The following is a 14,697-nucleotide window of genomic DNA, read 5'->3' on the forward strand; positions in this document are numbered from 1 at the left end:
CCTGTGAACACTGACTAGATAAACAGTTTTTATGACATTATATATTTTTTAAAAATTTGAATGTTGATTGTGATCATATCTGTTTCAGTGCGCTTTGTAGTTACTGATCTCATGACCATTTGAGGGATGCAATGCCTTGTGTGCAATGATAAAACTGTGCTAATGTTGAAACCTAAACCAAATCAAGGGGCAACTAAGAGTGGCCGATTAAATGCCAGTCATGTCCAAGAATTAATTTTTTTAAAAGTACAAACACCATTAACAGGTTAATTCAGGACTGGTATCAATGCATAGTTGTTCAGAGACTGATTAATAGCCAGAGTGATCCTTTTGGAATGATGGGGTGCGATGAATTCCAATGGAAGGATGGGTGTATTGCTCTCCGCATGTATTGGTCATCACTGTGAAGAGAAAGTGTGTGTATCTATAATATGGGGGGGGGGGAATTTCTCCGTCCAGCAACACCGGAATCGTGAAATGTGATTGGGCGGAGAATTGCGCGTGAGCTGAAAATCATGGCTGGCGCCAGGCGCCCGATGGAATGCCATGCTCCAGTGCCTCGACAGTGGAGTCAATGCTTTCTACTCCGCACGGACAGTAAACACTGTTGACATATCATTAACAGGCCCACCCTGATATTCTCCGAGGCTCCTGTGATGTTCCGCCTCTGTTAGGGGGAATTACCGATGCTGAGATTCACTTGTGGTTTTAAAAATTGGGAAACAGGCGGCGAGGCTGGGGAGAGGGAGAGAGGAGGTAGGACGTGATTCCACAGGCTCGATCTTGGGCTGGCAGGGCTGGCTGGGGTTGTGACGGAGGGTGACCAGGGGATTGACGGTGGCATCGGGGTCACCACCCGGGACTGGGGCAGCGTCTAGGCATGGACCGTCATTGCTGTGGCTGCAAGGCTTGTCTTGCTGTGCACCCCACTGACCGGCCACCGTGATTGCGTAGGGTCACACCGGCCGTATGGGTGCCCCCACCCACAACCAGATGCTACCCGCTGGCGGGGGGGTCATGCAGCCCACCCAAGGGCAATGCCCACAGTAAACCTTACAGAGGGCATCGGTGGGGGCTGCAGTCCGTACCTCTGGCATGGGTAGTACCAGCCCCCTCTACTGCTGCCGGCAGGGATGGTTGCTGGGGCCAGAGGCCCCTGCAGTGCCAAGCACCAATGGGGCCAGGGGTCCAGTGCAGAGAGCAGGGGGGTCGGCCAGGAATGGGTGTTCGGATGGGAGAGGGGAGGGGAGTGGGAGAGGAACATACGGGGGCCAGGGCCATCGTGTACTCTATTGGAATTGGATGGGAACGGACATACCCACCATGCCATGCAAACATGCCTGCCTTTCACCACCTTCGGACAATGGACTTCAGAATCCAACCAGGAATGGTGGCCTTCATCCTACCCGCCACAGCCCCCGAGGGATGCACCGCTCCTGTATGACCAGGAGCTGCTTGGGAGGAACCTGCAGCTGCAGAACCTGTCCAAAGCAACAGGAGCCAACCGGTGAGGATGGAGAGCCAGCTGTCAAACAGGCCGAGAAGGAGGTGGGAAGGAGGCGCAGCATTAGGCCTTGTGTGTACCAGCAGCGCCTGTCATTCGAGAACCTTCCAGGTCGGGTATGCCATTGAAAACTCCAGCTGAGCAGGGGGACCAAATGGCATATTTGCCAGATCATGGCACACCTGGAACCACAGGGGTATGGAGGAGGACACCCTGTCCCGGTGTTTACGTCAGGGGGTCCTTCCAGGCGCCCAGTGGGAATCTGTCTGGGATCTCGCAGAGCTCAGTGCACAGGTGCATCTGCACCATCATGGAGGCCCTATGTGCACGTTTGGCACAAATTTAATGTGGACCCAGCCCACCAGTGGGGCAGTGCGGTTCACTGCCATCGCCAAGATGCCCCGGGTCCTGGGGGTGATCGGCGGGATGCATGTCCCCCTATGAGCACGGGACCATGACAAGTCGCTCTTCACAAACTGAAAGGTGTTCCACTTGATCAATATGCAACTGTTGTGCGACCATGAGATGCGCCTGTGATTGGACTCCTCCAGCTGGAGGTGCTGGATGGTTGCTGACAGCCGCTCATGCAGTCCCTGGCTCTGTGTCTACAACTCCATTATCGATGTGATCACTCTTTCCAGAAGCCTGAAATCTATCTGGAGAGCAGCTAGTCCCTCGGGTCGGGCTGTCCTCTGTCTGTCTGCCCCTGTGGGGCTTCCTACCTACACCTGGCGTACTGCTGCATGTGTGTGGTGCGCACCAGATCATGCCCCAGGTGCATCTTCACTAAAGTACCCAACCGAGGTGAGTGTCTCTGGGATGGTGGAGGGTGATGATGACAGCTGTGACGGGAAATCAGTGTTGTACCCGGACTGGTAGTCCGGAGTGTCGCTGGCTGACGTTTGGGGGCTTACGTCACTGTCTGTTGCCTCTTCGTCGGTGGAATCATTTTGGGGTTGGGGGAGGGGGACACCAGATGGCCTCCCTCATCACCAGGTGAAGCTGGAAGACACAAGACATGACGCATGATTGGATCGCGGTCTGGGGTGGTGGGTGGTGGCGGTGAGGGAGTGGCTGTGTTGGGGTGGTGCAGGGCGGGCTGGGGTGGTGTGGGGGGCGGGGCTCATGCCATGGGAAACCGCAATGCAGCAGGGTCTCATGTGGTTGCCCATTGCCAACCTCTGCCTCAATGTCTGCCTGCTCTCTGGGCCAACCAACCAAGTCCATTGCCCGCTGCTCCATTGTGGTGAGGGGCTGCAAGTCTGGCTGTCCCCCTCTCTCTCTCAACCGTTATCCTTCGCCTTCTGGGGGAAGGGGGGAAGGAGACAGAAGGCTTTACGAGTGTGTGGGACAGGGGTTGGTTGCTGCCTTCTCACCCTGGCCGCCCTGAGAGGGTCATGCAGCTTCTTACGGCACTGCTGGCTGATCCTGACGGTGGGACCCACGGCGCTCACGGCCTCTGCCACCTGCGCCCAGGCCCGGTGTACGGCGACGGGGGGCAGTACAGAACAGGGTAGCCTGTCTCTCCTCCATGGCGGCCAGCAAGGTCTGGGGTGCTGCTCTCCCAGCTGCCATCTTGTTGGCTGGGATGAGAGTGTGTGGGGAGTGGAGTGCTAATATGTGGCTGCAGCCTGTCAGCCTCTCGAGTGGCAATGCTGTCCCCGGATAATCGGACACCATTTTTAAAAAAAAGTATTTTTATTCAGGTTTTGCAGAATTTTTCATAAAAGAACAGTAATAACAATACTAACTAGAGTGAATATTAACATAGTGTAAAAAGAGAATATAGAGTAACAATTAAATAGACATTACCCCACGCGACCCAGTCTTCCCACACCATCCCAATGAAGCACTCACCCCCTACACCCCTCACCCCCCCTTTTAAAAAAAAAAGTTTTTTTTTTGAAATAATTTTTATTCAAGTTTTCAACAACAAATTTTATCACAACAGAGAAAAACAGTAACCCCTCCCCTCCAATACAAAAACATGGACACCATTTTTCATTGGAATCAGTCGTGTTCTACGTGGCGCTGGTGCTAGCCCATTAACGGATCATGAATCACTCCGGGGCAGGCGCTAATTTATTTGTGGTGGAAATCCGCAGGTTCAGCCCCGGTGTCAACACTATGGCCGGGATTCTCCCTTCTGGGGACTAAGTCCCCAAGCTGGCGGGAAAACCGGCGCCGGAGAATAGGGCAGCCGGCGTCGGGGCGTGATTCGTGCCTCCCCCCCCCCCCCCCCCCCTCCCCCGGGGATTCTCCGACCCGGGAGGGGGCCGGAGAATCCCAGCCTTAGTTTCTGAAATGGAGAATCTCGCCCATGGTATCTGAGAAGTTGGCTGAGAAAATAATACTCAAAACAAATTGGGAGGCGAACAACTTTGACCGCTCTGTAGATCTTTTGAAAAATATTTTGGGGTGGCAAAACGACAGGCAGTTCTTGATGAAATGTTTCAGACTGTGACATTTGTGACTGCAGTGACTTCAAAGCAAAGTGGGTGCATGGATTGCGGTCAACCTTGTGGACTATCAGTGAAAATTATGCTACTTGTTGTTCTTCCTCCAGGGAATTTTTCCTACAGCCCGCAGATCATCACGAGCCAAGAGACAGACGAATCTCCCTCCGACTGGAGGTCGAAACTGAAACCAGTCCAGAAGCATCACAGGTGAGTGTGCATCACGGCCTTGAGTGGGTGTGTCCTCAATGCTCACTGAAACTGGGCTGTCTGCCATATTGTTTAAGGCTTTCCCAAAGGCATCCAGGCAGTATGCCTGAAATAGGCATTGGTGGACGCTGTGCATATGGGAAGCCTCACATCTTTCAGATTTCTTTGCAAAATTGGATTGGCTGTGGCCGTGGCTTGTTCTCCACATGCTACGGTCAGTATTGCAGGCCCTTGGGAGGCAAACCAAACGAAGCAGCTTTTGAAGGGACTGCTGGGAAAAAGTTACACATTTTATTTAACTATATTTTGGACGGGCAGCACGGTGGCGCAGTGGTTAGCATTGCTGCCTACGGCGCTGAGGACCCGGGTTCGAATCCTGGCCCTGGGTCACTGTCCGTGTGGAATTTGCACATTCTCCCCGTGTCTGCGTGGGTTTCACCCCCACAGTCCAAAGATGTGCAGGATAGGTAGATTGGCCACTCTAAATTGCCCCTTAATTGGAAAACATAATTGTGTACTCTAAATTTATAAAAAAAACTATTGTGGAACCAAGCAGAAGAGCAGTTTCTTCACAATAGAGTTATCTTAAAAAAATACATTTGCATGAGTGTATAAACCTCTGTAAAGTGCCATGCGATGTTTCGTATGTTCTGAGGGTGCTATATAAATGCAAACCGTTGTTATGTTGTGGGGGCTCTTTATTCCTAGAAAAGAGAAGGTTGAGATAGAGGCCTTTAAGGTTAGGAAGGAGTTTGATCAGGTAGTGGAGAAAAAAATGTTTCTATTTGTGAGCAAGCCCAAACGTCATGAATATCAAATACTCCCCAACAAATTAAATATAGAATTCGGGGCAAACTTCTTTACCCAAAGAGTGGCTAAAATGTGGCATTCATAGGCCGGCATGTGGCACAGTGGTTAGCACTGAGACTGCGGCGCTGAGGACCTGGGTTTGAACCCCAGCCCTGGGTCACTGTCCGTGTGGAGTTTGCACATTCTCCCCATGTCTGCGTGGGTTTCACCCCCACAACCCAAAGATGTGCAGATTAGGTGAATTGGCCATGCTAAATTGCCCCTTATTTGGGAAAAAAATAATTGGGTTCTCTAAAATTTATTTTTAAAAATGTGGAATTTGCTACCCCTTGGAGGACTTCAGAAAAATAGGATCGATGTATTTAAGTGGAAGCTAGATGAGGAGGACAATGATAGCGAAAGGAACAGAAGGTTATGTTTGTTCATACCAGCCTCCCCGAACAGGCGCCGGAATGTGGCGACTAGGGGCTTTTCACAGTAACTTCATTGAAGCCTACTCGTGACAATAAGCGATTTTCATTTTCATTTTTTCATTTCATTTATAACCGCACTTGATACAATGTCATTGCAATTGAATGTTTTGCCAACATTTGTTATCTAGGCTTGCACTTGAAAACGGGTTGCTTGGGTGAGACATTGGAGGGTCACAAACATCTGTGTTAAAGCAGCATGAATTGTCCTTTTTAAGGAGGGAAGATAATGAAAGCAGATATATTCAGTACAGGAGCACATATTTGATCCAACCACTGTATAATTGCTCCATCTAAGTTCTTGCTGTCTCCCTTTGGGCTTAAGTGGAATGACAGTTATAAGATTCGAGAGTGTTCGCTTGGTCCAGTAATGCCCCTATTTTTATAATTCTCATCTTTGTTCACAGATCCCTCCATAGCCTCATTCTCTACTCCCCGCCCCCCGTGCCCCCTATTATCTGTAATCACCTCAGGCCCAGCAAGATATCTGCACTCCTCCAACTTTGGCCTCATGCACTGCCCCCATTTCAATGGCTGCACCCGTGGCTTTGGGCTTTCAACCTGAAAATCTGGAAATTCCTCACAAAACCTCTTGTGGATCTCGCCTCCTTTAAGACATTCTGTGAAACCGATCTTTTTGAACCTAGCCCTTGGTCACATGTCTACAAGCAACTTATGGAGCTCAAATTTTGTTTGACCATGTTCTTGCATTTCACGCTGCTGTTGAAAACGAGTTCTTGTTCTTATTCAGCCAGTCCAATTGGCTGCTGCAGATGATGGTTAGTCAGGTCACAGCTAACGCCTGCTCAGTTGAGAATAGCCAATGTCTTGCTTGGTGGACTTTGTAAAATCTGAATGTTGATCATTCTGGATTCCTAATGCCCTCTCTGGGGTGAATCTGGACATTGTGTGAGAATGCACAATGGGTAATAGTGAGTCTGCAGCCCATTGATTCCCTTGGAAATAACAGTGGGGAGAGATATGAAACTTCTAATGTTCCTCTTATCATGCGGGTAGAATGGGTCCCTCCCCAACAGCACTGTGGGTGTACCTACACCACATGGACTGCAGCGGCTCAAGAAGCCGCTCGCCACCACCTTCTCCAGGGTGATTAGGGATGAGCAACAAATGCTGGCCAGCCTGTGACCCCCTCCATCCCCAGAATGATTTTTTGAAACAATCCAAATGATTCCTTACTGCCTTTTTCACTTCATATAACTCTCACTCCCAAACTTGTGTTTGAGCAAAGTGTCTTTGGGTTTGATGTTAATAAGGAAGTGGTAGCAAACGTAGAGGATTATTGAGCTCCAAGCTTTGGGAATCCCTTTTACGTTGCTACCTCATACTGGCTTCTACACTGTGGAGAGCATCATCAGGCTTTGTGGATTTAAAATTCCGAAACGCATTTAAGGATGGCATTTTATGACTAGTTTTAGAAATTCAGTAGATTAATATATGTCACGGGCGACAATTTGAACTTTACCATTTATTAATTTCTGAAATTAAAGTCATCATTAAAGGCATTAACAACATTGTTATCATTCTGTTATATTATATAGCCATTCCGTTACCATTTATTAGGTTCAGAAATTAACAGTGACTACCGCATAACCGAATAATAACAATTCTGTTAATGTCTTTAACGATGCCTTTAATTCCTGCAGCTAAAAACTGGTAACAGCATAATTATGTGGCACAAATGACGTTGTAAATGTGTTTTCACGTTGAATAAATCTAATAAAAATAAAGGCGCCTGATCCCATCTGATCGTGGAAGCAGATTTAGACTTGTTAATCTGAGACTGGTGGCAGCCTCCCATCTCCAAAGGTGATGATCTTAGACATCAGACTGCCTGGGTTTACTGGCTGCCAGTCTGCGAGGTGAGATGGGGGACCACTCCAGGAGAAAGAATTCAATTCAAGATTCAACGAAGAGCTCAGGAGGACATACTAGGAGCAACAGCTGACATTCTGAAAATGAGGGATGCGATTGAATGGCCTTGTCGCGCCTGACTCGGTGACGCGGCAAGGCCGTTAAATCGCGCGAGAGACCTCTCGGAATGCCTCGCGAGACGTCACAATTTAAATCTCACCCTTCCTTGCTGGCCGATATCCAGATTAATATATTATTGGCTGATTTAAATATGTCGGCGCTCAATCCTCCAAGAACGAGCGCCTGTGCCTGAGGATCACACCATGGCGCCATTTAACACAAATGTGGACCTGACGCAATGGCACCTGGGGCTGTCTTCCAGGCCATCGGAGGACCCTGGGTGGTCAGGCCTTGGGCAGGGTGGTACACTTGTACTTCTGCTGCCACCTGGGCATCCTGGCAGTGCCACCTGGGCATCCTGGTAGTGCCACCCGGGCACCCTGGCAGTGCCACCTGGGCACCCTGGCAGTGCCACCCGGGCACCCTGGCAGTGCCACCCGGTCACCCTGGCAGTACCACCTGGGCACCCTGGCAGTGCCACCTGGGCACCCTGGCAGTGCCATCCGGGTATCCTGGCAGTACTACCCGGGCATCCTGGCAGTGCCACCTGGGTGCACTGGCAGTGCCACCCGGGTGCCCTGGCAGTGCCACCCGGGCACCCTGGCAGTGCCACCTGGGCACCCTGGCAGTGCCACCTGGGCACCCTGGCAGTGCCACCTGGGCACCCTGGCAGTGCCACCTGGGCACCCTGGCAGTGCCACCCAGGCACCCTGGCAGTGCCACCCGGGCACCCTGGCAGTACCACCTGGGCACCCGGGCAGTGCCACCTGGGCACCCTGGCAGTGCCATCCGGGCATCCTGGCAGTACTACCCGGGTGCACCTGCAGTGCCACCCGGGTGCCCTGGTAGTGCCACCCGGGCACCCTGGCAGTACTACCTGGGCATCCTAGCAGTGCCACCCAGGCACCCTGCAGTGCCACCCGGGCACCCTGGCAGTGCCACCCGGGCATCCTAGCAGTTACACCCGGGCACCATGGCAGTAACACCCGGACACCCTGACTACCACCCAGGCATCCTGGCAGTGCCACCCGGGCATCCTAGCAGTACCACCCTGGGAGTGCCACCTGGGCATCCTGGCAGTGCCACCTGGGAACTCTGGGTGTGCCACCTGGGCAGCCTGGCAGTGCCACCTGGGAACCCTGGCGGTGCCACTCTGACAGTGCCACTGGCAATGAGGTAAGTGTGGCCTCGGCGGGGCATTTCTAACTGAGCCAAAAAAAAGCGTCAGGTCCACATTTGTGTTAAATGGCACCATGGTGTGATCCTCAGGCACGGGCACTCGTTCTTGGGAGAATGGGGCGCCGACATATTTAATGCCTGGGTGGCATTGCCAGGGTGCCCTGGCGGCATTGCCAGGGTGCCTGGGTGGCATTGCCAGGGTGCCCAGGTGGCACTGCTAGGATGCCCGGGTAGTACTGCCAGGGTGCCTGGGTGGCACTGCCAGGGTGCCTGGGTGGTACTGCCAGGGTGCCCAGGTGGCACTGCCAGGATGCCCGGGTGGCATTGCCATGGTGCCCGGGTGGCATTGCCAGGGTGCCCAGGTGGCACTGCCAGAGTGCCCAGGTGGCACTGCCAGGGTGCCCAGGTGGCAGCAGAAGTACAAGTGTACCACCCTGCCCAAGGCCTGACCACCCAGGGTCCTCTGATGGCCTGGAAGACAGCCCCAGGTGCCATTGCGTCAGGTCCACATTTGTGTTAAATGGCGCCATAGTGTGATCCTCAGGCACGGGCGCTCATTCTTGGGAGAATGGGGCGCCGACATATTTAATAGCTGCAGTCATCTGTTACTTACATCCCACACGGCATTCTCTTTTTTGACCATTAAATCGCACTCGGGTAAGGGCGGCATGGCAATGCAGTGGTTAGCACTCTGCCTACGGCGCGAGGACCCAGGTTCAATCCAGGCCCCAGGTCACTGTCTGTGTGGAGTTTGCACGTTCTCCCCGTGTCTGCATAGGTTTCACCCCCACAGCCCAAAATTGTGCGGGAAAGGTGGATTGGCCACACTAAATTGCCCCTTAATTGGAAAAAAATAGTAGGGTACACTAAATTTATTTTATTTTAAATCGTGCCCGGGTTGTCAACCTGGTGAAGCCACAATACATGGCTACTTCCATGCCAAACAACATAAGCAGCAAGTGATAGACAGAGCTAAGCGATCCCACCGCCAACAGATCAGATCTAAGCTTGGCAGTTCTTCCTTGCTCAGTTTTGAATGGTGATGGACAATTAAACAACTCACTGGAGGAGGAGGCTCCACAAATAACCCCATCCTCAATGATGGAGGAGCCCAGCCCAGCTGAAGCATTTGCAACAATTTTCAGCGAGAATTGCCGAGTGGATGATCCTTCTTGGCCTCCTCTGGAGGACCCAGCATCACAGATGTCAGTCTTTAGCCAATTCAATTCACTCCACGTGATAACTTGCCCCATCCCTAGCCAAGTTGGTCCAGTACAGCTACAACACTGGCATCTACCCGGCAATGTGGAAAATTGCCCAGCTGTGTCCTGTACACACAACACAGGACAAATCCAACTAATTACTGACCATCAGTCTACTCTCAATCATCAGCAAAGTGATGAAAAGAGTCACTGACAGTGCGATCAAACTGCACTTACTCAGGAATAACCTGCTCGCTGATGCTCAGTTTGGGTTCCAACAAGGTTAATCAGTTCCTGACCTCATTACAGCCTTGGTTCAAACATGGACAAAAGAGCTGAATTCCAGAGGTGAGGTGAGAGTGACTGCCGTTGGCATCAAGGCAGCACTTGATCATGTTTGGCTTCAAAGGGTCCTAGCAAAACTGGAGTCAATGAGAATCAGAGTAAAAACTCTTCACTGGTTGGAGTCATATCAGACACAAAGGAAGAATGTTGTGGTTGTTAAGCTCAGTCATCTCAGTCCTGGGGCATCACTGCAGGAGTTCCCCAGGGTAGTGTCCTAGGCCCAACCATCTTCAGCTGCTTCGTCAGTGACCTTCCATTATTAAGGTCAGAAGTGGGGGTGTTTGCAGATTACTGGGGTGTTGCTGCACAATGTTCAGTGCCATTCGCAATTCCTCAGTTACTGAAGCAGTCCATGTCCTCTTGGAGCAAACCATGATTAGCAGACAGAGTAGAAATAAATGGGTCTTTATTGGAGTGGCAGGAGATGACGTATGGGATACTGCCGGGACCGGTGTTCGGGTCCCAGCTACTCACAATATGTATCAACAATTTGGATGAGGGAATGAAAAGCAATATTTCCAAGTTTGCTGATGACACGAAACTTGGTGGAAATGTGTTTGTTGATGAGGATGTGAAGAGGCTTCAAGGTGATTTAGATAAGTTGAATGAGTAGACAAATACATGCCAGATGCAGTATAACGTGGAAAAGTGTAAGGTTATCTACTTTGAGGAAAAACAGTATGGCAGAGTATTATTTAAGTGGTGATAGATTTGGAAATGTTGATGTACAAGGGACCTGGGTGCCCTTGTGCACCAGTCATTGGAAGTAAGCATGCAGGTGCAATAAGCAGGTAAGAAGGCAGATTGTATGTTGGCTTTCGTTGCAAGAGGACTTGAATACAGGAGCAAGAATGTCTTATGGCCTTGGTGAGACCACATCTGGAGCATAGTGTGTAGTTGTGCTCTCCTTACTTAAGAAAGGACAGTTGAAGGAGTGCAGCAAAGGTTCACCAGACTGATTCCTGGGATGGATGATTGTTGTGTGAGAATAGATTGGGTCGACTGGGCCTGTATTCTCTGGAGTTTAGAAGAATGAGAGGGGATCTCATTGAAACATATAAAATCCTGTCAGGGCTGGACAGACTAGATGCAGGGATGTTGTTTCCTGTTGCTGGGGAAGGGGTTAAGAACAAGGGGCCACAGTCTCAGGATGCGAGGTAGGCCATTTAAGACTGAGATGAAGAGAAACCTCTTCACTCAGAGGGTGGTGAACCTGTGGAATTCTCCACCACAAAAGGCTGTGGAGGCCACGTTACTCAATATATTTAAAAAGGAAATAGAAATATTTTGTGACTCTAAAGACATCAAGGGCTATAGGGAGAGAGCAGGGGTATGGCATTGAGAGAGAGGATCAGTCAGCTCCTATTTTGTATGTGTCTATGTTTCTATGGACATCATTCAGCCTTTGGCTAATAAGTAACATTCATACCACACAAGTGACGGGCAATGAATATCTCCAACAAGAAAGAATCTTTAACTATTTCTCTTTGACACTCAATGGCATTACCATTGCTGAATCTCCCATTATCGACATATTGGGGTTACCATTGACCATTTGGGCAGCATGGTAGCACAAGTGGATAGCACTGTGGCTTCACAGCGCCAAGGTCCCAGGTTCGATTCCCCGCTGGGTCACTATCTGTGAGGAGTCTGCACGTTCTCCGCGTGTGTGCGTGGGTTTCCTCCGGGTGCTCCGGTTTCCTCCCACAGTCCAAAGACGTGCAGGTTAGGTGGATTGGCCATGCTAAATTGCCCTTAGTGTCCAAAAAAAGGTTAGGAGGGGTTATTGGGTTACGGGGATAGGGTGGAAGTGAGGGCTTAATGTGGGTCAGTGCAGAATCGATGGGCCGAATGGCCTCCTTCTGCACTGTATGTTCTATGTTCTAGAAACTGAACTGGACTAGCCATATAAATACTGTGGCTGCAAGAGCAGGTCAGAGGCTAGGAATTCTGTGGTGAGTAACTCACCACCTGACTCCCCAAAGCCTGTCCACTATCAACAAGGCGCAAGTCAGGAGGTAATGGAATACTCCCCACTTGCTAGGATAAGTGCAGCTCCAACAACATTCAAGAAGCTCAACACCATCTAGAACAAAACGGCTTGCTTGACCGGTACCTCTTCCATGAACATTCATGCCATCCACCACCGATGCACAGTGTCAGCAGTGTGTACCATCTACTAAATGCACTACAGCAGCTCATGAGGCCTCACAAACCTGCGGTCCCTACCACCTAGAAGGGCGAGGGCAGCAGATTCATGGGAACACGACCTGCAGGTTCCCCTCCAAACCACAAACCATCCTGACTTGGAAATATACCACCATTCCTTCACTGTCGCTGGGTCAAAATCCTGGAGTTCCCTCCCTAACAGCACGATGGGTGTACTTACACCATGTGGACTGCAGCGGTTCAGGAAGGCAGCTCACCAGCATCTTCTGAAGGGCAGCAACTGCTGGCCTAGCCAGCGACACCCAGACCCGGTGAATAAATATAAGCTGCGGAATTATCCGTCAGCGGAATCCTCTCGTCTGCCGGCAGCGCACCCACGCCCCGCGACTTTCCCGACGGCGTGGGGTGGCCACAATGTGAAACCCCATTGGCCGGCTGCAGGAAAGGAGAATCCCCCTGCCGGCGGGGGTGGGTGCGTGCCGCACAGGAAAACACGGCTCGTGGACCGGAGAAGGCTGCCCCAGAAGGTTAGGCCCATGATTTCAGGATTTGGACACGAGGACGCGGTGTTGGAACATGGTAGATGGATGGAATGATAAGGAATTGTGGAGAAATGAGGAAGTAGGGATGAAGCTTCAGTGAATCAGAATCTGTGTAGCTGCTGACTGACGGGGAATCTGGAGCCATGGGGATCTGATGCCTCCCCCTTTGCTCTTCCTGCTTCTCCTGAGCTGCTCTCTGAAAGCCTAGTGGCAAGGGCTGTGCCACGTTTGAAGCAGGTTGTGGAGGATGTAGCAGACTCCACAAACCTGCAGAAACGTTTCAACTGAAGGCAGCACCGCTAAACTGCCCCCCCCCCCCCCCCCCCCCCCCACCCCCTCCCCCCCTCCCCCAACCTGAACAGGTCAGGCACCAAGTGCATTGCTTCAGAACACTAATACTGTAATTTGCTCCATGATGTTCCTGGTGGCAGCGTGACTATCATTGTAGTCAGGTGGTGGAGGGGTGTCATGCGGCAGGTGTACAGTGGGTAGCTCTTGTCACAATACAGCTGGCCTCTGGTTGTCCAAAGATGGTGGCTGCAGCCGACTGATGCAGGATGAGTGCATTGTGGGTGATGCTGAGTCAGCAGATATTCTGAAAGGATCTTCTGCGAGTGATCGCACACCAACTGGATATTAATAAAGTGGTGCATCTTTTGCAGTTATGGTACACCTCCCTGTTAGTATGAGGGGCTTGCTGAGCCCTGTAGGGATCAGTGGTGCCCCACAACATTGGAAATCCCGTTAGCCAGTTAAAGCCATGTGTTCACTCCTCTTGCTTCTGTCTTGGAAGTGAAAAGATCATGAAGACCCCTCTCCTAGCATACAGGACCTGTGCCACCTCCCTGATGCGATGATATATAGTGAACTGTGACATATTGGCAATGTCATCTGCTCCCACCTGGAAGAATCTGCTGGCATTGAAATTTGGGGTCATGCTGGTGTTCATGGCCAGTGGCAGCATTGTCCTGGTCCCATCTGCGGCTATCAACTAGATTGTTGGAGGTAGCACAGTTCAGTGACCGCTCCTTCGTGAATCATGGCCACTACAGAAGGTGGCCTCCTGAATACCCTTGGTGGGTATGGCCTTGTACTGAGAGCCCTCTTCCCCCTTTCTCTGTACACAGCTTCCCCGCCATTAGTGATGGCCGGCTTTCTCCTGACAGTCCTTCCAAGTCCTCCGACCTCCTTATAAAAGTCCAGTAATACTCCCTTATGAATCCAGAAACGTTTCCAAACTCCTCCAACGTCAGTCACTAGTGCACTTCCATTAACTGTGCAGCAGAAAAAGAAAGTCAAAACACCGCTGTTGGAAGCCCCACTAGTTTGGGGAGGAGGTCCCTCTCATGCACCTGATCGCACATTTAGCCGGGTGTGATTAAGGGACGGCATGAACAGAATCTGCTCAGTCCAAAATGGCAGTTTGGATGGGGATTGGTTTCTGTTGATGACACTGGGGCAACCCAGTATAATCCTTATTAAATGCTTAGATAAAGACGTGCTGCCAAAAGAGTGCAATCTGAATCCAACCTTGAGGGAATAAACAAGAAGGCTATCATCTCAATCAGTAGATGGATTAGTTTTCTGTTGTAACACTGGCAAAGTATATCTGACAGCCATGTACCTGATTTATCTCCTGCATTTGTGATATTTAGTGCTTTAATCTTCCCTTTACTTTAATACTAAGCCATTGAGTCTGGCCTGTAGAAAAGGTTTTTACCGCATTGTTATCCTGACAGCAGTCAGATTCACTGAAGGAGTTTGCTTGCTCAGTTACAATTTCCACCTTTAGGTATCCAGAGTTATTTTAATCTTAGA

General features: G+C 50.8%; 1 protein-coding gene across 2 annotated transcripts in view; it reads left to right on the forward strand.

Annotated features, from left to right (window-relative positions):
- micall2a (mical-like 2a) overlaps positions 1 to 14,697 on the forward strand; it is a 128,809-nt gene that overhangs the window by 73,881 nt on the left and 40,231 nt on the right. For both annotated transcript variants that reach the window (XM_038820427.1, XM_038820428.1), the window contains exon 7: positions 4,071 to 4,170. In XM_038820427.1, the coding sequence (XP_038676355.1) occupies positions 4,071 to 4,170 (100 nt within the window). The remainder of the gene's footprint in view (positions 1 to 4,070; positions 4,171 to 14,697) is intronic.

This window comes from Scyliorhinus canicula, chromosome 15, assembly GCF_902713615.1.
Source record: "Scyliorhinus canicula chromosome 15, sScyCan1.1, whole genome shotgun sequence".
NCBI classification, from domain to species: domain Eukaryota; kingdom Metazoa; phylum Chordata; class Chondrichthyes; order Carcharhiniformes; family Scyliorhinidae; genus Scyliorhinus; species Scyliorhinus canicula.